Here is a 23494-nt window from a genome sequence, read left to right on the forward strand (position 1 = left end):
CTCCATTGTGAGAAGAGCTAACACTACAGAACAGGGAGGGGTGGAGCTTGAGGGCAGCAATTATTATTATTTATTAGTAATTGTGAAGCCATTAATCTACACTCCTCTCCATCAAGTATTGGTTCAGATGAATATATGCAGAATGACTGGGGGAGGGGCATTTGTTGCCTGTTTTTCTCTCCCTAAATATCTTGGTATCCCTGAATAGATAATCATCCCATCTTTTAATACATGTACAATGCATGTGAAACCAGTTGTGGGGTAAAATGAACAGCACACAAAGAAAAACCCAGCAAGCAACACAAAAACCACCCTTGCTTCCTCAGCTACCTCTCTCTACTGAGGAGCTGAGGCCTCCTGTTATGTCAGGTGGCTGGGTGCTAATTGATTGTTAATTACTCCCACCTGACACAATAAACCTGGGCAGGGAGGGGAATTTAACCCCATCCCTGCCAATATTTAAAAGGGAGTTTCTCATGAATACAGATAGCCCCGGCACCACATAGATAACACGGACATAAACAAACAAGATAGCTGCTTCCGCATCCAGCGCTCAAAGAACATCACAGACATTTGCAGAGCTTCTTTTAGGTGTTATAGTAATAAAATAATGACTTGGATCGCATTATTGAGGAGTTTGGTGATAAATCAAGTGATCAGGAGATGATTTATCAGTATGCACGACTATGAAGAGGTATGTGAAAAATACAGCGAACAAGGAGCGGGGCTGGAGATGCAGTACTGAGAGTCCTGTTGATATGCAGAGACTTTTAAACCTGTTTTACTGTGAAAATACTTTTAAACTGCGTGTCTAAAATAAACTGCATGTGTGAAAATAAATTGGACCTGACGCGCCTGAGACACGCTGAATAAATGGACCGAAGGGTTAAGTGAACTGTAATTGTATGCACAGTTGCATTTGATTAGTTCCAAATGAAGAAGTTTGATAAGATTGAGGAATTATAATGAACAAAACAATCAAACAGCAAGAGGGTTTAATTATGAAGAAGGGAGGAGGGAGCATGGAGGAGGGAGCAGGGAGCATAAAGGAGGGAGGAGGGAGCATAGAGGGAGCAGGGAGGAGGGTTCATAGAGGAGGGAGCAGGGAGGAAGGATAGAGGAGGGAGCAGGGAAAAGGGAGGAGGGAGGATGCAGCAGGGAGCATGCAGGAGAGATGAATTGTGACAGGGAGTTAAATTAGGTGAGATCCTTCATTTTCCATTTTAAACGTTATTCAAAAGTGTTTGTCTAGACTGATGTGAACTGGGGGAACGCTAATCAAAGGTTATCAGGTTTTATATTTATGTCATGTAAACTAGATAACTCTGCTATTCAGAAGAAGATTCTTTTTATACATGGGATATAAAAAGAAAAACTGTTTCATACAAGATATAGCAAAGTTATACTTAGAAAAACCATGATGTGAAACAACACAGAGCACAGAAATGACACATTTTTGCATTGTCGTTGAGACGCTAATGACTCAATAATCATCAAATGAATTTGTAAAGGGGAGGAGAAAAGGACAAAAACACAGGAAAACACAGGAAAAATTAGCATTTTGTCCCACAGAATTAGCATTTTGTCCCACAGAATGATAGTTATGTTAAATAATTTTGGAGACAAAACTTATAACTTACTGCCCCTCTATAAATATCCAGAGAAATTAGCAGCCCAACGTGATTTAACCCCTTAAATACACTGTTACTCCTTCAACTATAACACATACATTGGCATGTGTGTCAGCTGTTTTGACCCTGAAATCAGTGTTGGGCCGAGCAAATAAGAACTGAACATTGTTTAGGAGCTGCCCCTCTGTAAATATCCACAGAGAAATTAGCAGCCCAACGTGATTTAACCTCTTACATACAAAGCCAACCATTCAGTTTGGAGCAGATCAAAGTCTGAATAAGAAACAGGCGAATAAGAAGCTATCTTCAGCCTCGTGTGAAACTGGCCATTTGTGAACAGGGTTCGGGTCAATTCCTTTTTTTCAATCTCAATAACTTTTTAAAATCAATTCCCATTCCCTTTTAATCAATTCCAACACATCATTGATCACAATTGTAATTCGCAGTATTCTGTTAAAATGAGCTTCTCACAGTGGCAACACATTACATTGAATTCATTCCTGTTGTTAGTCAATTAAATCGACTTCAGATGAAAGATGTTGAACAATCGCAACAATTATTATAATGTCTCTAAAATATCCCCCGAAGAGCCTGCAACCTCAATCCAGCTTGTAATAAAAACTAATGAACACCCACCTTAGTAAGCAAATGTTATTTTATAGTACAGTCCCGACAGACAATCCAAGAGGAACTACTTACAGCACAGCAGTCCTTCATGTCTGTATTAATAGAGGGGATCGTATCTTACAGGATCAGATATGACAGGCTCTGTATTAATAGAGGGGATCGTATCTCACAGGATCAGATATGACAGACTCTGTATTAATAGAGGGGATCGTATCTTACAGGATCAGATATGACAGGCTCTGTATTAATAGAGGGGATTGTATCTTACAGGATCAGATATGACAGGCTCTGTATTAATAGAGGGCATTGTATGTTACAGGATCAGATATGACAGGCTCTGTATTAACAGAGGGGATCGTATCTTACAGGATCAGATATGACAGGCTCTGTATTAATAGAGGGGATCGTATCTTACAGGATCAGATATTACAGGCTCTGTATTAATAGAGGGGATCGTATCTTACAGGATCAGATATGACAGGCTCTGTATTAATAGAGGGGATCGTATCTTACAGGATCAGATATGACAGGCTCTGTATTAATAGATGGCATTGTATGTTACAGGATCAGATATGACAGGCTCTGTATTAATAGAGGGCATCGTATCTTACAGGATCAGATATGACAGGCTCTGTATTAATAGAGGGCATCGTATCTTACAGGATCAGATATGACAGGCTCTGTATTAATAGAGGGCATCGTATCTTACAGGATCAGATATGACAGGCTCTGTATTAATAGAGGGGATCGTATCTTACAGGATCAGATATGACAGGCTCTGTATTAATAGAGGGGATCGTATCTTACAGGATCAGATATGACAGGCTATGTATGAATAGAGGGGATCGTATCTTTCATTGGTCAGATTATATGTCAGTCACACAGCCTGAGGAAACTGCTGAATGTGAGCTGAAGCAATCGTAATACTTCATCACTGAGAGCCTCAGTGGAATGTTATTATAGTTTAAAAAATAATGTTTACACACACACATATATACACACACACACACACACACGCACACGCACACACACACTGCCCCATGCAGTATTTTTATAATCTCTGGTGAATTCCATAAAGAATTGTACTTAAAATAGCAACAACTTTGATAACGTGAACACAGTTTAAATTAAGGTTTGCAATGTGTGAGACAGTACAGAGAAACCCGCAATTGCTGTGGTCTGTACTAGGAGTGATACGCGACTGCAACCAAAGAGAACACTTTGAACTTGTAACTTAAAAACAGCACATTCCCTTTCACGTACGAAATGGGTATCCACCCCTTTAAAAAAAAATTAAAAAAAGAAACTCTTCTGATAATAAGCTGATGTTTCCTGTAGTTTTTCAGGTGTTGTGGAGCTGAATTCTTCTTCAATGCAGAGTGTCATTCCTGTTTTGTTTTTGTTTTGTTTTTTTGTCGTCAGGGTTTCCGTGGCAATTGTTAGGGAGCGTGTTAAAATGACGCGCTTTCACATTTCTATTTTTCCATTTCTGTGTTCACGGGTTTGTTCTGAGGGTGGTTGTGTTTGCTCACATTTCTGTGAACCCTTTTTGTGTGAAGTGGATTCCCTTCAGTCCGAATCAGAGTGTATTTCAAAGCCCGTTGATGTGGGTCCGGGTGATTTTTCGGGTGTCCGGTTTCTCCATGTTCGCGGTGACTCCCTCATGGAAATGCAGCTCTGTCCTCAGATGGGATGCGGAGCGGCTGTTGCCGAGGTGGTTCCGATGTTGGAAACGTGGGTTTCTCTTGGATTGATCAGGGAGGGCTGGACGGGTTTCTTTATCAAGCGCTCCCGAGAGGATTGTGGGATGTGTTGCTGTTTAATATAACGTTATAACTACATTAATAACATACGTGTACAGACACCTTACAGTACGCTGCTAAACAATAATAATCACACCAAGCTGAATAATGTATAAAGAGATATTTAAAAAAAAAAACATGTCTATATATGTAACAACTATTATTATTATTATTATTATTATTATTATTATTATTATTATTATTATTATTTAGTTGTATTTATCAGAAATATAAAAACATTATTATTTCTATTAGTTGTGTGTGTGTGTGTGTGTGTGTGTGTGTGTGTGTGTGTGTGTGTGTGTGTGTAAACATTATTTTTTAAACTATAATAACATTCCACTGCGGCTCTCAGTGATGAAGTTTCATGATTGCTTCAGCTCACATTCAGCAGTTTCCTCAGGCTGTGTGACTGACATATAATCTGACCAATGAAAATGCAGAAAGGGTGGAAACGATTGTATTATTGGCTGATCGCCCCAAAACACCAAAAATAACGTCTGATAACTGGTGGAGCAAGGAGGAGGGAACAGGGAGCAGGGAGGAGGGAACAGGGAACAGGGAGGAGGGAGCAGGGAGAATGGAGGAGGGAGCAGGCAGGGGGGAGTAGGGAGGAGGAGGAGGGAGAAGGGAGGATGTAGGAGGGAGCAGGGAGGATGTAGGAGGGAGCAGGCAGGGGGAGCAGGGAGGATGGAGGCGGGAGCAGGCAGGGGGGAGCAGGGAGGAGGGAGCAGGGAGGAGGGAGCAGGGAGGAGGGAGCAGGCAGGGGGGAGGAGGGAGCAGAGAGGAGGGATGATGGAGCAGGGAGTGATTTGAAGATGCAGCAGACAATGACTGTTGTGTATGTTTCAATTCTATTTCTCTCTCTTTTTTCTGCCCAGTGAATGAAGTTGCAGTTTACAGTCTGCAGGCTCCAGAGCCAAGGAACAGAGCTGAGTTTTTAAAATGTAAGTCTGTTTTCACTGAAACATTTGATTGATTGAAAGATGGGTCACTCCATTGTGAGAAGAGCTAACACTACAGAACAGGGAGGGGTGGAGCTTGAGGGCAGCAATTATTATTATTTATTAGTAATTGTGAAGCCATTAATGTAGGAGGGAGCAGGCAGGGGGAGCAGGGAGGATGGAGGCGGGAGCAGGCAGGGGGGAGCAGGGAGGAGGGAGCAGGGAGGAGGGAGCAGGGAGGAGGGAGCAGGCAGGGGGGAGGAGGGAGCAGAGAGGAGGGATGATGGAGCAGGGAGTGATTTGAAGATGCAGCAGACAATGACTGTTGTGTATGTTTCAATTCTATTTCTCTCTCTTTTTTCTGCCCAGTGAATGAAGTTGCAGTTTACAGTCTGCAGGCTCCAGAGCCAAGGAACAGAGCTGAGTTTTTAAAATGTAAGTCTGTTTTCACTGAAACATTTGATTGATTGAAAGATGGGTCACTCCATTGTGAGAAGAGCTAACACTACAGAACAGGGAGGGGTGGAGCTTGAGGGCAGCAATTATTATTATTTATTAGTAATTGTGAAGCCATTAATCTACACTCCTCTCCAACAAGTATTGTTTCAGATGAATACATGCAGAATGACTGGGGGAGGGGCATTTGTTGCCAGTTTTTCCACTCAGACCTTTCTCTCCCTAAATATCTTGGTGTCCCTGAATAGAAAATCATCCCATCTTTTAATACATGTACAATGCATGTGAAACCAGTTGTGGGGTAAAATGAACAGCTATCCCTCCCAGTCATCCTGTGCTGGTAGTAAATGTATATTGCAGTATCACTGCACTTGTGGGACGGATTGCTCATTAAAATATTAGACAGATATTTGAAGAGTGGATGATATTCTATTGAAGATATTTAGTAAGCAAGGGGTCTGAGTGGGTAAAATGGCAACACATACCCTGTAGGAACATTAAGTGAACTGTAATTGTATGTAGAGTTGCATTTGATGGGTTCCAATTGAAGAAGTTTGATAAAATGTAGGAATTATAATAAACAAAACAATCAAACAGGAAGAGGGTTTAATTATTAGCAGCAGCAGTTTATTGAAGACAGAAAAATAAAAAGGGAGAACTTATCCAAAGTCAGAAATAAATCTCAAGTAAGAATTATAGATCAAATCTATTATCAACCTTAATTATTACACTCTAAATATACTTGTCTATAAAAAAGCAGGGAGGAGGGGGCAGGGAGCCTGGAGTAGGGAGCATGAAGGAGGGAGCAGGGAGGAAGGGGCATAAAGAATGGAGCAGGGAAAAGGGAGGAGAGGATGCAGCAGGGTCCATGCAGGAGAGAGGAGGGAGCATAAAGAAGGGAACAGGGAGGAAGGAGCATATAGGAGGAAGCAGGGAGGAGGGAGCATGGAGGAAGGAGGAGGGATCATACAGGAGGGAGTACGGAGGCAGGAGCAGGGATGATTGAGCATAGATGGAGGAGGGAGCATGGAGGAGGAGCAGGGAGAAGGGAGCATATAGGAGAGAGCAGGGAGGAGGGAGCAACAGGACAGAGGAGGGAGAAGGCAGCAGGGAGGAGGGAGCAGTAGGGAGCATACAGGAGGCAGCGGGGAGCATAGAGGTGGAGGGAAGAGGGAGGAGGGAGCATACAGGAAGGAGAGGGGAGCATACAGTAGGGAGCAGGGAGCAGTAGGGATCATACAGGAGGGAGCAGGGAGGAGGGAGCATACAGGAGGGAGTATGGAGGGGGCAGCAGTGTGGAGTAGCGGTTAGGGCTCTGGACTCTTGACCTGAGGGTTGTGGGTTCAATCCCCAGTGGGGGACACTGCTGCTGTACCCTTGAGCAAGGTACTTTACCTAGATTGTTCCAGTAAAAACCCAACTGTATAAATGGGTAATTGTATGAAAAAATAATGTGATATTTGTATAATGTGAAATAATGTATAATGTGATATCTTGTAACAATTGTAAGTCGCCCTGGATAAGGGCGTCTGCTAAGAAATAAATAATAATAATAATAATAATAATAATAATAATAATAATAATAATAATAATAATAATAATAATTGAGGAGGGAGCATACAGGAGGAAGTATAGAGGGAGGAGGAAGCAGGGAGGATAGATCAGGGAGGAGAGATCAGGGAGGAGGGAGCATGTAGAAGGAGAGGAAGGATGATGGAGCATAGAAGAGGGAGGAGGGAGCATAGAGGAGGGTGCAGGGACTGGTGAAGCAGGAAGGAGGGAGTGATTTGAGGATGCAACAGACAATGACTGATTTGACTTTTCTAACCGTCTCTCCTCTACCTGTCCTCTTCTCTTCAATCAGATTCCTGTCAGCTCACACTGGACCCCAACACAGTCCATAGAAACCTCTGTCTGTCTGAAGGGAACAGAAAGGTGACATGGAGGAGAGAGACCCAGAGATATACCGATCACCCAGAGAGATTTGATAGCTGGCCCCAAGGACTTTGCAGAGAGGGTTTGTCTGGGACTTGCTGTTACTGGGAGATTGAGTGGAGTGGGGGATGGCCTGATATAGGACTCACATATAAAGGAATCAGCAGGAAAGGAGGGGATCGTTCCTGTCGCCTTGGATTCAATGACAAGTCCTGGAGTTTGTCCTGCTCTGATTCCAGTTACACTGCCCGGCACAATAACAATGAAACTGCAATAACTGCCCCCCACTCCCCCAGAATAGGAGTGTATCTGGACTTTAATGCCGGCACGCTGTCCTTTTATGGCGTCTCTGACACAATGACCCTCCTGCACAGATTCCAAACCACATTCACTGAGCCGCTCTATCCTGGGTTTAGGCTTTGGGTTTATGATTCCACTGTAACAATCTGCCAACTGAACTAGACTGTTTTGTGTTGTAAGAAACCCTTTGTATTGAACTCCCTGTCTGTCCTCTCCACTCCTCGGGTGAAGGGAATGTTCAATCTGACACAACTTTGGATGAAAGTTAGGGGGTAAAACGGCGCCACCTGCAGAGCGAAACAAGGTAAATTATTGGTTTTTAGAAATGAATGAATTTCATACGAAATAACTTTTTTTTTTTTTAAGAATTGTTATGTTTTATATATATTTAAAGAAATGGCATCCAATAGTCAGTGCTGTAACAGTTTTTAAAATAGTGAACTTAATTTGCTTTATTATATCTGTTTTTGTTCTTTGATTTCCATAAAATGTTTGTTCTGTTTATTTTTTTCAGATTTTAGTAATGTGATTTAATAAAAAAATTAATTTGATTAACTGACTTTTTCTTTTTTATTAATACTCATTAACACGGTTTTTCAAATGAGAATGAAAAAGAGGGGAATGAGAAAGAAATAGATATTATTATTATTATTATTATTATTTATTTCTTAGCAGACGCCCTTATCCAGGGCGACTTACAATCGCAAGCAAATACAAATACATTCAAGTGTTACAATACAAGTCATACAATAAGAGCAAGAAATACAATAATTTTTTTCAAGTGTGACAAACCACAATTCAATAATACAGCAGATAATAGTGAAAGTTACATCAGGATATGATTAAATAGTGATAGTTACATCAGGATATGATTAAGTACAAAATACTACAGGTTAAACACTTGGCAGATTACAATATTCTGAAGTACAGGATTAAATGTAGTAAAATAGGGGGCAGATAAGAGCAAAATAAAGCATATTTAAATGAAGGGTGATAGTGTCCCAGGATACAACAGAGGAGTTCTACAGGTGCTGTTTGAAGAGATGAGTCTTAAGGAGGCGCCGGAATGTGGTCAGGGACTGGGCAGTCCTGACATCTGTAGGAAGGTCGTTCCACCACTGCGGAGCAAGGGTGGAGAAGGAGCGGGCTCGGGAGGCAGGGGATCGTAGCGGAGGTAGAGCTAGTCTTCTAGTGCAGGTGGAGCGGAGAGGTCGAGTGGGGGTGTAGGGAGAGATGAGGGTCTGGAGGTAGCTGGGTGCAGTCTGGTCAAGGCATCTGTAGGCTAGTACAAGAGTCTTGAACTGGATGCGAGCGGTGATCGGGAGCCAGTGGAGCGAGCGGAGTAGTGGAGTAGCGTGGGCGAAGCGAGGCAGAGAGAACACCAGGCGGGCAGCAGAGTTCTGGATGAGCTGGAGCGGACGGGTGGCGGACGCAGGGAGGCCAGCCAGGAGGGAGTTGCAGTAGTCTAGGCGGGAGAGTACCAGGGCCTGGACCAGGAGCTGGGTAGCATAGTTGGTGAGGAAGGGTCGGATTCTTCGGATGTTGCTCAGGAAGAATCGGTAAGTGCGTGCCAGAGTGGAGATGTGCTGGGAATAAGAGAGGCAGGGGTCCAGGGTGACTCCAAGGTTCTTAGCGGAGGAAGAGGGAGAGAGTGTGGTAGGTTCCAGAGGAACAGAGATAGAGAGATCAGAGGAGGGGGAGGAGGAGGGAAAGAAAAGGAGGTCAGATTTAGAGAGGTTGAGTTTGAGGTGATGCGAGTGCATCCAGGAGGAAATAGCAGACAGACAGGTAGAGATACGGGAGGAGATGGTGGAGTCAGAGGTGGGGAAGGAGAGGAAAATCTGAGCATCATCAGCATAGAAATGGTATGAGAAACCATAGGATGCGATGAGGGGGCCCAGGGAGCGGGTGTAGAGAGAAAACAGGAGAGGCCCCAAGACTGACCCTTGGGGGACTCCAGTTAAGAGAGGGTGAGGTGTGGAGGTTGCTCCACGCCAGGTTACCTGGTAAGTGCGGTTGGAGAGGTAGGAGGAGAACCAGGCCAGAGCAGTGCCAGAGATCCCCAGGTCAGCAAGAGATGATAGTAGAATAGAGTGATCAACATTGTCAAAGGCAGCAGAGAGGTCGAGGAGAATTAGGACAGAGGAGAGAGAGGCAGCTCGGGCACACTTAAGTGAGTTGGTGACAGACAGGAGGGCGGTTTCAGTGGAGTGAGCAGAGCGGAAGCCAGATTGGAGAGGGTCAAGCAGAGAGTGGTTGGACAGGAAAGCAGAGAGCTGGCGGTGTACAGTCCGCTCGAGGGTTTTGGAGAGGAAGGGTAGGAGGGAGACAGGACGGTAGCTCTGGAGGGAGGTGGGGTCGAGGGTAGGTTTTTTGAGGAGGGGAGTGATAGAGGCTTTTTTGAAGGCAGAGGGAAAGAGACCAGAAAGTAGAGAGGTGTTGAGAAGGGAGGAGATGAAGTTAAGTAGAGCAGGAGCAGCAGCTTGAAAGAGGTGAGTGGGGAGGGGGTCCAGGGCACACGTGGTGGGTTTGTGACCCTGGAGCAGGGAGTAGAGGTCAGAGTCTGAGAAGGGCGAGAAGGTGGAGAAGGAGGGTGAGTTAGTAGGGGATGTAGTGGGTGTAGGGGTTGTAGCAGGAGGGGGTGCGGGGGAGGGAGAGGTGTTAAAGAGTTTGCGGATATCTTAGATTTTAGAAGAGAAGAAGGAGGTAAAGTCATCAGGGGAGATGGAGGAGGGAGGAGGAGGGGGGAGGGTTTAGGAGGGAGGAGAAGGTAGAGAATAGTTTACGTGGGTTGTTAGTGGAGGCTTGGATTACAGATTGGAAATAAGTACATTTAGCAGAGGAGAGAGTAGAGGAGAAGGAGGAGAGGAGAGTGCGGTAAAGGTCTAGGGCAGCAGGGAGTTTGGTTCTCTTCCATTTCTTTTCAGCAGATCGCAGTGTGATTCTTGCTGAACAGAGCGCAGAGGAGAGCCAGGTATGGGGAGGGGAGGGGCGAGCAGGTCGGGAGGTGAGGGGACAGAGGGAGTCGAGGGAGGAGGTGAGTGAGGAGAAGAGGGTGGAGGTAGCAGAGTCTACGGAGAGTTGTGAAAAGGAGTCGATAGGAGGGAGGTGAGAGAGAGCAGTGGAGGCAAGGACAGAGGGGGAGAGAGAGCGGAGGTTACGGCGAGAGGTGACAGTGGGGGTAGGAGGAGCAAGGAGAGGGGGGAGAGACAGAGAAAAAGAGATGAAATAGTGATCAGAGAGGTCCAGGGGGGTGACAGAGAGGTTGGAGGGGCAGCAGGCCCTGGAGAAGGTGAGGTCCAGTTGACGGCCAGCTTTGTGGGTAGGAGGGGACGGAGAGAGACAGAAGTCGAAGGAGTGAAGGAGAGGGAGGAATCCAGCAGAGTGGCTGGGGTTGGAGAGATGGATGTTGAAGTCACCCAACAGGACAGTCGGGGTAGACAGAGAGGGGAGGGAGGAGAGTAGATAGTCGAGTTCATCCAGAAAGTGAGTGAGAGGCCCAGGGGGGCGGTACAGAACAATGAGCAGGAGTTGACAGGGAGAAGTTAGTTGGACTGCATGAAATTCAAAGGTACTGACAGAGAGGGAGGTGAGATCGGAGGGGACAGAAAAGAGTAAGGAGGGAGAGAGGAGAAGACCCGTCCCACCTCCCCGTCCAGTGAGACGCGGGGTATGGGACAGGACGTAGAGAGAGGACAGGGCAGCAGGAGTAACAGTGTTATCAGGGGACAGCCAGGTTTCAGTAAGAGCAAGGAAATCGAGCGAGAGGTGGGAGGCAAAGGCAGAGATGAAATCAGCTTTGTTAGCAGAAGAGTGACAGTTCCAGAGTGCACCAGAGAGTGTGCGGGAGGGGGGGAGAGGCAGAGAAATGAGGTTAGAGGGGTTGGAGGAGCAGCAGCGGAGGGAGGGCAGAGGACGAGGACGGGAGGACAGAAAAGGGATGTGAGAGACAGTCATAGCAGGACAAGCAAGACAAAAGGCACAGTAGGAGCAGTGGGGTGGAGGATACAGACCTGACTAGTAGATGGCTTCTTCCAGAGCGCTGTTAGGTTCGGATCTAGAGGGGAAAGAGAGAGAAAGAGGTCTGGTAAAGCATATGGAAGCATTGTAAAGCACAGATAGGTGTGGTAAAGCATAGGGAAGCATTGTAAAGCACAGATAGGTGTGGTAAAGCATAGGGAAGCATTGTAAAGCACAGAGAGGTCTGGTAAAGCATAGGGAAGCATTGTAAAGCACAGGGAGGTCTGGTAAAGCATAGGGAAGCATTGTAAAGCACACAGAGGTCTGGTAAAGCATAGGGAAGCATTGTAAAGCACAGAGAGGTCTGGTAAAGCATAGGGAAGCATTGTAAAGCACAGAGAGGTCTAGACTCTAACCCTGGGCTTGAGACTCAGCTCAGTGATTTGGATTCCTGAACAGCTTCTTAGTAAAGGTATTATTCAGCATGCCGCCGCACCATGAACTAATAAGAAAAGACTTTCAGTACCTGGCAGGCTCTTGTGACATATCAGGCGGGTCATTCTCTTTACTCCTTCTTCTTCTCCTTGGAGTCGGGTCCATGCCTCTCTCTACTGAATCACTCGTTCCTCAGTTAGCTGTGTTTCTCCTCTGCAACACAATTGAAACAAGTCCGTTGTTAAAGAGTACAGCGCTTCAAATGTCATTTTTCTTTCTCTTTCTTTAGAGCGCCACCTTATCTTTTCATGCTGTTTGAAATCATCCCGAGCCCTTCTTGTTATCACAGTTACTCAAATGCTGGGTTCGTTTTTGGAAACGTCTGTGTTGCTAATGGAGTGCCATGGGAGCATTGTATTTTAAACAATTTTGTATCAATTAAGATTATGTTTCATTTTGAATGATTCATTTTGAACTTTAAATATACAGGTTAATACTAACAGTTACAACAGCACTTAATAGGAAAAAAAAACTATGATATTTTTGTATGTTTTGTCCAGTTGTTCTGCTTGGATTTTTGTGTCTGATCAAATTTACAGACGTGCTCAAATTTGTTGGTACCCTTACAGCTCATTGAAATAATGCTTCATTCCTCCTGAAAAGTAATGAAATTAAAAGCTATTTTATCATGTATCCTTGCATGCCTTTGGTATGTCATAGAATAAAGCAAAGCAGCTGTGAAAAGAGATGAATTATTGCTTATTCTACAAAGATATTCTAAAATGGCCTGGACACATTTGTTGGTACCCCTTAGAAAAGATAATAAATAATTGGATTATAGAGATATTTCAAACTAATTAGTTTCTTTAATTAGTATCACACATGTCTCCAATCTTGTAATCAGTCATTCAGCCTATTTAAATGGAGAAAAGCAGTCACTGTGCTGTTTGGTATCATTGTGTGCACCACACTGAACATGGACCAGAGAAAGCAAAGGAGAGAGTTGTCTGAGGAGATCAGAAAGAAAATAATAGACAAGCATGGTAAAGGTAAAGGCTACAAGACCATCTCCAAGCAGCTTGATGTCCCTGTGACAACAGTTGCAAATATTATTAAGAAGTTTAAGGTCCATGGAACTGTATCCAACCTCCCTGGGCGCGGCCGCAAGAGGAAAATCGACCCCAGATTGAACAGAAGGATAGTGCGAATGGTAGAAAAAGAACCAAGGATAACTGCCAAAGAGATACAAGCTGAACTCCAAGGTGAAGGTACGTCAGTTTCTGATCGCACCATCCGTCGCTTTTTGAGCGAAAGTGGGCTCCATGGATGAAGACCCAGGAGGACTCCACTTTTGACAGAAAAACATAAAAAAGCCAGACTGGAATTTGCTAAAATGCATATTGACAAGCCACAATCCTTCTGGGAGAATGTCCTTTGGACAGTTGAGTCAAAACTGGAGCTTTTTGGCAAGTCACATCAGCTGTATGTTCACAGACGAAAAAATGAAGCTTTCAAAGAAAAGAACACCATACCTACAGTGACACATGGAGGAGGCTCGGTTATGTTTTGGGGCTGCTTTGCTGCGCCTGGCACAGGGTGCCTTGAATCTGTGCAGGACACAATGAAATCTCAAGACTATCAAGGCATTCTGGAGCGAAACGTACTGCCCAGTGTCAGAAAGCTCTGTCTCAGTCGCAGGTCATGGGTCCTCCAACAGGATAATGACCCAAAACACACAGCTAAAAGCACCCAAGAATGGATAAGAACAAAACATTGGACTATTCTGAAGTGGCCTTCTATGAGTCCTGATCTGAATCCTATCGAACATCTATGGAAAGAGCTGAAACTTGCAGTCTGGAGAAGGCACCTATCAAACCTGAGACAGCTGGAGCAGTTTGCTCAGGAAGAGTGGGCCAAACTACCTGTTAACAGGTGCAGAAGTCTCATTGAGAGCTACAGAAAACGTTTGATTGCAGTGATTGCCTCTAAAGGTTGTGCAACAAAATATTAGGTTAGCGGTCCCATCATTTTTGTCCATGCCATTTTCATTTGTTTTCTTATTTACAATATTATGTTGAATAAAAAATCAAAAGCAAAGTCTGATTTCTATTAAATATGGAATAAACAATGGTGGATGCCAATTACTTTTGTCAGTTTCAAGTTATTTCAGAGAAAATTGTGCATTCTTCGTTTTTTGTGGAGGGGTACCAACAAATTTGAGCACGTCTGTATATTAGAGCTTGAGTTTCTCGCACTGTTCATGTCGTTAGGGTTACCCGATTTGCCCTGAAAAACTAAATAAGACGTTCTTTTTCTCCTAGTCACTGACGCAGTACCAAAATAACAGTATTGTGCAGTAAAGAAACAAGGACCAGGGGTCACAATGGAGATTAGATAAAGGGGCATTCAGAAACAGAAAATAGGAGGCACTTTTTTACACAGAGAATTGTGAGGGTCTGGAACCAACTCCACAGTAATGTTGTTGAAGCTGACACCCTGGGATCCTTCAAGAAGCTGCTTGATGAGATTCTGGGATCAATAAGCTACTAACAACCAAACAAGCAAGATGGGCGCAATGGGGCCTCCTCTTGTTTGGAAACTTTCTTATGCATTTAACACAATAATAGTTTTACCAAATTATAGTGGAATAGTTGTATGCTTTTGTCTTAGGAAATATCAGTTTACAAAAGCTCGCTTATTTTGAAGACTCCATGTTCACAAGTATGCGGAAGCCCCTTTGGCAGTCAGCATACTCTGTCATCATAAGTCACATGACCGGAACCTGCGTGACGTCGAGTTATTTTGCTTAAACATCAATAATAACCGAACAACGAAGAAGAAGAAGCGAAAAGGACGGAAAATACAAAGAAAAAATGATGTAGCCTATCATTGTGATAAGTTGAAATATTGAAGTGCCTTGACAAGATGTTTTGCAGGTACGCAGTTCCGGGGCGTACCGGCTGAGTTTCAACTCTGATTCTTAGTATTATATTTATGTGTGTTGTCATTATTATTATTATTATTATTATTATTATTATTATTATTATTATTATTATTATTATTATTATTATTATTATTATTATGCATATAGTTTTATTATCCACTATCCTCAACAATACGAAGTATAAAATCTAGTTACACGGTTTAACATTTAGCTAAATATTTAAATAAATCTTAAATCCTTAACAAGATTTAACATTTAGCTAAATATTTAACTGGCAGCTAAATCTGGAGTTTGTATGCAAATGAGATCCGCCTGCTTTGTTACGTCATCATTCTTCGGAAGGGCGGGTGAATCTCCACAGACTCGGTCAGGTTCACATTCAGAAAGACATCCTGGCGGATTCCAGTAACTCACATGCAATCATCGAGCGCGCAGCTGCTGCTGCTGTAAGAGCCGCTCTACAGGCTGGAACAGCCAGCGCTGCTCAACCACCACAAACTGAGGGACGTGGAAGGATGTCATCCATGGACCTGCCACATCATCTTTAACATCATTTCAGAATAGGCCTTAAGCCCTTGTTACATGAGTCAATTTACTAGCAACTTTTATCTCCTGCGACCAAATCCCGTGAGGATTGCCCCGTGTAACAGCGCTGACAACGTATTGTCAAAGTTCTGGCAACTGCGTGGCAACGCGATTGCTTGAGTGGACAGCAATCCTACTCAGATTTTCCTCTCGTTCCCCACCTCTTCCCCACCTCCACCATCTCCTCCCGTATCTCTACCTGTCTGTCTGCTATTTCCTCCTGGATGCACTCGCATCACCTCAAACTCAACCTCTCTAAATCTGACCTCCTTTTCTTTCCCTCCTCCTCCCCTCCTCTGATCTCTCTATCTCTGTTCCTCTGGAATCTACCACATTCTCTCCCTCTTCCTCCGCTAAGAACCTTGGAGTCACCCTGGACCCCTGCCTCTCTTATTCCCAGCACATCTCCACTCTGGCACGCACTTGCCGATTCTTCCTGAGCAACATCCGAAGAATCCGACCCTTCCTCACCAACTATGCTACCCAGCTCCTGGTCCAGGCCCTGGTACTCTCCCGCCTAGACTACTGCAACTCCATCCTGGCTGGCCTCCCTGCATCCGCCACCCGTCCGCTCCAGCTCATCCAGAACTCTGCTGCCCGCCTGGTGTTCTCTCTGCCTCGCTTCGCCCACGCTACTCCACTACTCCGCTCGCTCCACTGGCTCCCGATCACCGCTCGCATCCAGTTCAAGACTCTTGTACTAGCCTACAGATGCCTTGACCAGACTGCACCCAGCTACTTCCAGACCCTCATCTCTCCCTACACCCCCACTCGACCTCTCCGCTCCACCTGCACTAGAAGACTAGCTCTACCTCCGCTACGCTCCCCTGCCTCCAGAGCCCGCTCCTTCTCCACCCTTGCTCAGCAGTGGTGGAACGGCCTTCCTACAGATGTCAGGACTACCCAGTCCCTGACCACATTCCGGCGCCACCTTAAGACTCACTTCTTCAAACAGCACCTGTAGAACTCCTCTGTTTGTATCCTGGGACACTATCACCCTTCATGTAAATGTGCTTTATTTTGCTCTTATCTGCCCCCTATTTTACTGCATTTAATCCTGTACTTCAGAGTACTGTAATCTGCCAAGTGTTTAACCTGTAGTACTTTGTATTTAATCATATCCTGATGTAACTATCACTATTTAATCATATCCTGATGTAACTGTCACTATTACCTGCTGTATTATTGAATTGTGGTTTGTCACACTTGTACTTTGCTTGAACAAAAGTTATTGTATTTCTTGCTCTTATTGTATTACTTGTATTGTAACACTTGAAATGTATTTGCTTACGATTGTAAGTCGCCCTGGATGAATGGGTAATTTAGTAGTGAACACTTTAGTTGTATTTTTAAACTTTTTCAACTGCAACTCCAAACATCATCTAATCAAAATTAAAAATAAATAAATAGAAGTAGATGTTTTCTAAAAGTTTATGCACATGAAATGTACATGGTTTCCATACCTCGTAATGATTTCTTAATTAAACTCTCTACACTACATTAGTTTTTCTACATCCTCTACTTTCCTTTGTATTTTTCAGATAGCTTGTGATGGCTGCAGCAGGTGGTTCCTCCACACATGTGTTGGACAGCCATCAACTAAAGTCAGCTTTTTTGTGCAGCATGCACAATGTGAGGACACACAAATGCTACATTTCCACTGCCGGTGCAACTGGGCCAGCTGCACTAGAGCCGTTCCCCCGCCAGTAAAATTACTGTTAAAATTGTATTAGTTCAATGATTCTTCTTCCAACTCCTACTAAATAGTGGGACAAAATAGATGCTTATGTTTCTAGATTTTAATGGAAAGGTGGTGGGGGGTGAAAATAAAAAAGGGGGGGAGAGTTTTTGTTGCAATCCTTCTTGTTATGTTGTACTGTTTACTCCTCCAATAAAAACATTTGATCACGAAAAAAGTTGTTGAGTATGCAGGTGAGGGAGAGAGACACTAACAGTATAAGTTTGGAAGTTTTTGGCAAGCTCCTGCTTGATTTACAGAGGGGACACCAAATATTCCAGGGCGACTCTAAAAAACAGTGCCCCCTTGTTTATTTAGAGCAAATGCACACCAGAGTGACACAAACCTATTTAGTCTGTAGGTGAGAGAGAGGGAGAGACACTAACAGTGTAAGTTTGGTATTTTTTAGAAAGACCCTGCTTAATTTACAGAGGGGGCACCAAATATTCCAGGGCGACTGTAAAAAACAGTGCCCCTGGAAAAAATGGTGCCCCTTGTTTATTTAGAGCAAATGCACACCAGAGTGACAAAAAACTATTTATTATGCAGGTGAGAGAGAGAGACACAGTGTAAGTTTGGTAATTTTTAGAAAGATCCTGCTTAATTTATAGAGGGGGCACCAAATATTCCAGTAACTGCAAAAAACTGTGCCCCTGGAAAAAATGATGCCCCTTGTTTATTGAAAGCAAATGCACAGCAGAGTGACACAAACCTATTTAGTATGCAGGTGAGAGAGAGACACACTAACAATATAAGTTTGGAAGTTTTTGGCAAGCTCCTGCTTGATTTACAGAGGGGACACCAAATATTCCAGTGACTGCCAAAAACTGTCCCCCTGGAAAAAATGGTGCCCCTTGTGTATTGAGAGCAAATGCACACCAGAGTGACAAAAGTTGTTGAGTATGCATTGAGATGGTAAATAAAAAAAAAATCTAATCTCCTTTCAAGTTCAACATTTCTGTTATTTGTTTATCTGTGTGTGACAGTTGTGAAAAGCTGTCAGGAATTAAATTACTTACAAATAAATAAGTAAATAAACATTTAGAAGATTGTACTGCATTTAACAGAATTATAAAATAACTGGATTAATTTACATGTGGTAGATTACTTGTGTAGTAATAATAATAAATAAATATAAAAGAGAGTGTTTCAACTTGTTTATTGTGCTCTGTGAAACATACTGGTACAATCCGTCACAAGACTTCATTTAATTACAGTTGCGTTTTGTTGTTGTTGTTTTTCTTCTAATTCTTATTAATTTTCTTAGCAGACGCCCTCACTCAGGGCGACTTACAGTTGTCACAAAATATACATATTTCACAATGCAGTAAGAGCAGATAAAATATACAATAACTTCAGAGCAACTTTAACTACATGTACAGTTCGATAATCACAATATAGTAAGAGTACATTCAATACTTCCGTCCTAATAAGAGTAAGTAACTAGCTCATTTATACACATTTGAAGAAACACAATATATAGTTGTTGTTGTTGTTACTGTATTTAAACAATCTATTCTGGATGTAGAATCGCCGAAATCACAAGCTACACAAACATCTTCCGTCCAGAAGCAATAAAGTCGCTCCCGTTTGCAGCAGAGCGCACGTTCACTTTGCAGCAGGCGCTGCTTTACAGTCTAGTCACGGATTGCAATGACAAATTACACGCTTTGCGTCGTGAGCGAGCGAGGAATCACACGCTCCCGTTGGCAGATAGCAAGGTTTGTTGCAAGCGCATGCGCACATCCATCGGGGACACATGAATCCTAGGGGGCACTGAATTCGTCGTAACACCGTCAACGATAAACATCACCTCTAAAGATCGTGTGAGTGCGTTTGGCAATAGCCGTCCAGATGATGAAGAATAACTCGGAGATGAACTAATATGAATACTGTTTTTTTTTTTTTTTTTAATTATTATTATAACTACACAGACGTATTTGTAATGTTTAAAGTAAAATGGTGTGTTTGTTTATATTATTGATTGATGGCTCTGGTGAGCTTGTTACTTCCTTATAATTTGAAAGTGTACCAATAAATATGTTAACTGTTATTATTCAATAGCGCTGTTTTTGTGTCTTATAACGTGAAGGGGGGGGGGGGGGATTGTTATTTATTCTTATTGGATGTTTTTTTTTTTTGTGTGTATGTGAAAAACTAGGATTCCTGGTCTTAGCCTTATCACTAAAAAGCAGCATAGCACCATCTATGTAGTTTATTTTATAAATTTAGTCGTTGCCTATTATTTTCTCCCAATTTAGAATGGACAATTATTTTATTATGCTCAGCTCACCGTGTAGTAGTTTTTTTTTTAAAAGTAGTGAGTAGTTGTTTCTTGATGAAAGAAATGCACAGTCCTTTTCTTCAGATATTAGTTTGGTTTATTCAACATATACAGGTTTAATTCCATAAACAAAAAGAATGCTCAAAACAGTACAGCAAAACTTAAGTTCAAATCAAAACATAACAGAGAACAAAATAATATAATGCAATAGTGTAGGTTTGATCCTCCAGGACTCCTCGATCTCCAATACTAGTCTTAATGAAAGAGAGAAGTGAGCTGAGCTGAGCGCACCTTGATTAAGTAGCCACTGAACTTATAGCTTGTGAAACGGTGTTGTAATTAACAGCCTGTATGTAAAGTGTATCTGCAAGGACAGCTTTCAGTTCAAGTTGGGGCAGCAGTGTGGAGTAGTGGTTAGGGCTCTAGACTCTTGACCAGAGGGTCGTGTGTTCAATCCCAGGTGGGGGACACTGCTGCTGTACCCTTGAGCAAGGTACTTTACCTAGATTGCTCCAGTAAAAACCCAACTGTATAAATGGGGAATTGTATGTAAAAAAAAAAAGTGTGATCTGTATAATGTGAAATAATGTGATATCTTGTAACAATTGTAAGTCACCGTGGATAAGGGCGTCAGCTAAGAAATAAATAATAATAATAATGTTTTGAAGGACCTTTGCTGCTGCAACGGTATTTGCCACTCCTATTTTTTTGTCCTCTGCAAATTTAACAAGTTTGCTAAATATACCAGAATCTAAGTTATTAATGTTGATTTCTCATGAATATTAATCATTATGTTATTGCAATAATATAACAGACTATAAATACATCAATTTGATTACTAATACATCCATTCAAATTCTTCAAAAGTTAACTTAAGATACATATTATAAATAAACACGTTCATTTTAATGTACTCCTATTTCAGTCCACTTTTAATATTCAGTACGGGGGCTTACTTAATATTCATGAGAAAGGAGGAGGCTGGCAGTCGCGTTTTACGTGACGTAATTTTGGTGCTCCAAAAAGAGTAGCATACTTTGAATCCAGCATCATATCAATATAGTAAACCCGGTTTTTATTTTCAGCCACTAGATGTCAGTATAAACCCACTTGGGTAGGTCCCCACGGAAATCTGCAGTCAAATTTCCTAAAATCTGCAAAGAAAAAAAGGGAGTTTTTCTGCAAAGAACTTGTCAAATTCTGCGGCAAAGACTTAATGAAAAACAGCGTTAATGAGTATTAATAAATAAGAAAAAGTCACAGTTAGTTAAATTCAATGTTTTATTAAATCACATTAAAAAAATGAAAAAAAAAACCCAGAACAAACATGTTTGCCATATTTTATGGAAATCAAACAATAAGAAAAAATAAAAATAAAAATAAAATAAAACATACAATAAAGCAAACTTAAGTTCTCTTTAAAAAAAACAACTGTTACAGCACTGACTGTTGGATGCCATTATATATATATATATATAACAGTTCTTAAAAAGAAATGAAATACAGTTGTGGTAAAAACATATCACTATATTTAATCACATTTGTAATAATAAACTGTACCAATAAACACTTCCTGTGTTAACTGTTATTCAGTAGCACTGTTTGTGGACGATGACTCAATTTTAGCCTTTTTATTTTAATTGTGGATTTTTAATTTTTCTTATCAGAATTTTTTGTTTTTTTAAACTAGGATCCCTGGCAATTACTAAAGATTCAGCTTAAACACGAATCAATCAATCGTTCATTTTCTTTAATCAAGTGAAACCCTTGAGATCACATTCTCATTTCAATAACGCCTTGTTACCAGACTGTGCCTTTTAAAAAGAGCTCCGTTTGGAGCCCAGAGTAATATGCTACCCATAATGCAATGCATGTCATATCCACAGATATTGATGCGTGTTATTGTTACAATGTTTAGCAACAGTGATGTAAACACTAAAGACTGTGTATCATATAGCTTAGTATTTTGTTTAAAAATATTGTTAATACTTTAAAACTATTGTATATACTGTATACGCATTGTATAATTTCTAGAAATTTCTCAAAAACAAATTATAGGAAAAATCTTTTGAAGCAATAGTTTTGTAAACTAAAGTATGTAGACTTTTGACTACAGCTGTATATATACAGGGTCGCAGCTAGCCATGAAAAATGACGAGGCGCTTGCCCGTGCGCATTGCAATATTAATAAGCTGGATTCACTAAACTGCGGGCTACCAAGGGAATGTATTATTCCTTGTTATTGGGCTGATATGTACTTCTTTCTAATCAACAGTATTACTTTGACTCACATATATGGGCAATCAACATATTTCATGTGAAACCCATTCATTGCTAAAAAAAAACAAAAAACAAATAATTCACCTCGTTTCGCTCTGCAGGTGGCGCCGTTTTACCCCCTAACTTTCATCCAAAGTTGTGTCAGATTGAACATTCCCTTCACTCGAGGAGTGGAGAGGACAGACAGGGAGTTCAATACAAAGGTTTTCTTACAACACAGTCTAGTTCAGCTGGCAGATTGTTACAGTGGAATTATAATCAAGCTCAAATCCAGGATAGAGCGGCTCAGTGAATGTGGTTTGGAATCTGTGCAGGAGGGTCATTGTGTCAGAGACACCATAAAAGAACAGCGTGCCGGCATTAAAGTCCAGATACACTCCTATTCTGGGGGAGCGGGGGGCAGTTATTGCAGTGTGATTGTTATTGTGCCAGGCAGTGTAACTGGAACCAGAGCAGAACAAACTCCAGGACTTGTCATTGAATCCAAGGAAACAGGAATGATCCCATCCTTTCCTGCTGATTCCTTTATATATGACTCCTATAGATGCCCCTCCCCCACTGCACTCAATCTCCCAGTAACAGCGAGTCCCAGACAAACCCTCTCTGCAAAGCACTTGGAGATAGTAATTAAATCTCTCTAAGTGATCAGGATATTGCTGGGTCTCTCCCCATGTGACCTTTCTGTTCCCTTCAGACAGACAGAGGTTTCTATACGCTGTGTTGGGGTCCAGTGTGAGCTGACAAGTATCTGATTGAAGAGAAGAGGACGGTTAGAGGAGAGACGGTTAGAAAAGTCAAATCACTGAGAAAATCTCCACTAGGTTTGAATGGTACAGAACCAACAAAAAGAGAGACTGATTGAGTCAAAGTGGCTCATGATTGTGAACAGGTGTAGCGGTGATGCAGTGCAGGAGAAACCACAAACAATTGTAATCTGGTTTGGAAAGGGGTTTTATTTTATAATCCAGGTCTGGCAACCAAATAATAAACCCCGGAAATACACAACGATGTGTATTGCACGGAGATAAGAACAGTGTTACAGTCCCAAACAAGAAACACACGTATATCTCTCCCACAATGTACAAACGCGGTCACCAGTCCTGGGTGCGCGCTGTAGTGCTCGTGGTGGGTGATACAGTTTATAGTGACAATACAGTGAAGTGCTGTTCCGGGTTTTATTGCTGGCCTTTAGCGACAGCTCTGGAACGTGTGTAGCCATCTGGTGATTGAATAAACAAGACAATTACTGACAAGACCAAACAAACAAACACTCACGAATACTCTTTCCTCACAAGCAGTAACTACTGCGGCTCTACGTCCTTCTAGGTCATGCACACAACCCAAGCGAAGGAAAAGATTAGCGTTTCTCTGGCCCCTAAATGCTATCCCTCATGACCCCTTGGTAAACGACTGCAGCTGCGTTTATTACTTGCAGCTGCTACCTCGTTTACCTTCCAGGTCAATACCTTCCGGCAACAGAGTCTCGCTTCCTTCCAGGCTGACCGACTTCCCAGCCCCAGAAATGAACCGTCAGGCCAGCCCGTCCAGACCCTTCTCCTTTTGCTATTTAGCG

General features: G+C 42.5%; 1 protein-coding gene across 1 annotated transcript in view; it reads left to right on the plus strand.

Moving 5' to 3' along the window:
- The window catches only part of LOC117432930 (tripartite motif-containing protein 16-like), an 82963-nt gene extending 74836 nt beyond the window's left edge, over window positions 1-8127 (plus strand). Inside the window, exons 7-8 of the mRNA XM_059016654.1 lie at window positions 4942-5007; window positions 7325-8127. Coding sequence (XP_058872637.1) covers window positions 4942-5007; window positions 7325-7857 — 599 coding nt within the window. The 3' untranslated portion in view covers window positions 7858-8127. The remainder of the gene's footprint in view (window positions 1-4941; window positions 5008-7324) is intronic.
- Window positions 8128-23494: the final 15367 nt, after the last annotated feature.

This window comes from Acipenser ruthenus, chromosome 53 (assembly GCF_902713425.1).
Source record: "Acipenser ruthenus chromosome 53, fAciRut3.2 maternal haplotype, whole genome shotgun sequence".
Lineage (NCBI taxonomy): Eukaryota > Metazoa > Chordata > Actinopteri > Acipenseriformes > Acipenseridae > Acipenser > Acipenser ruthenus.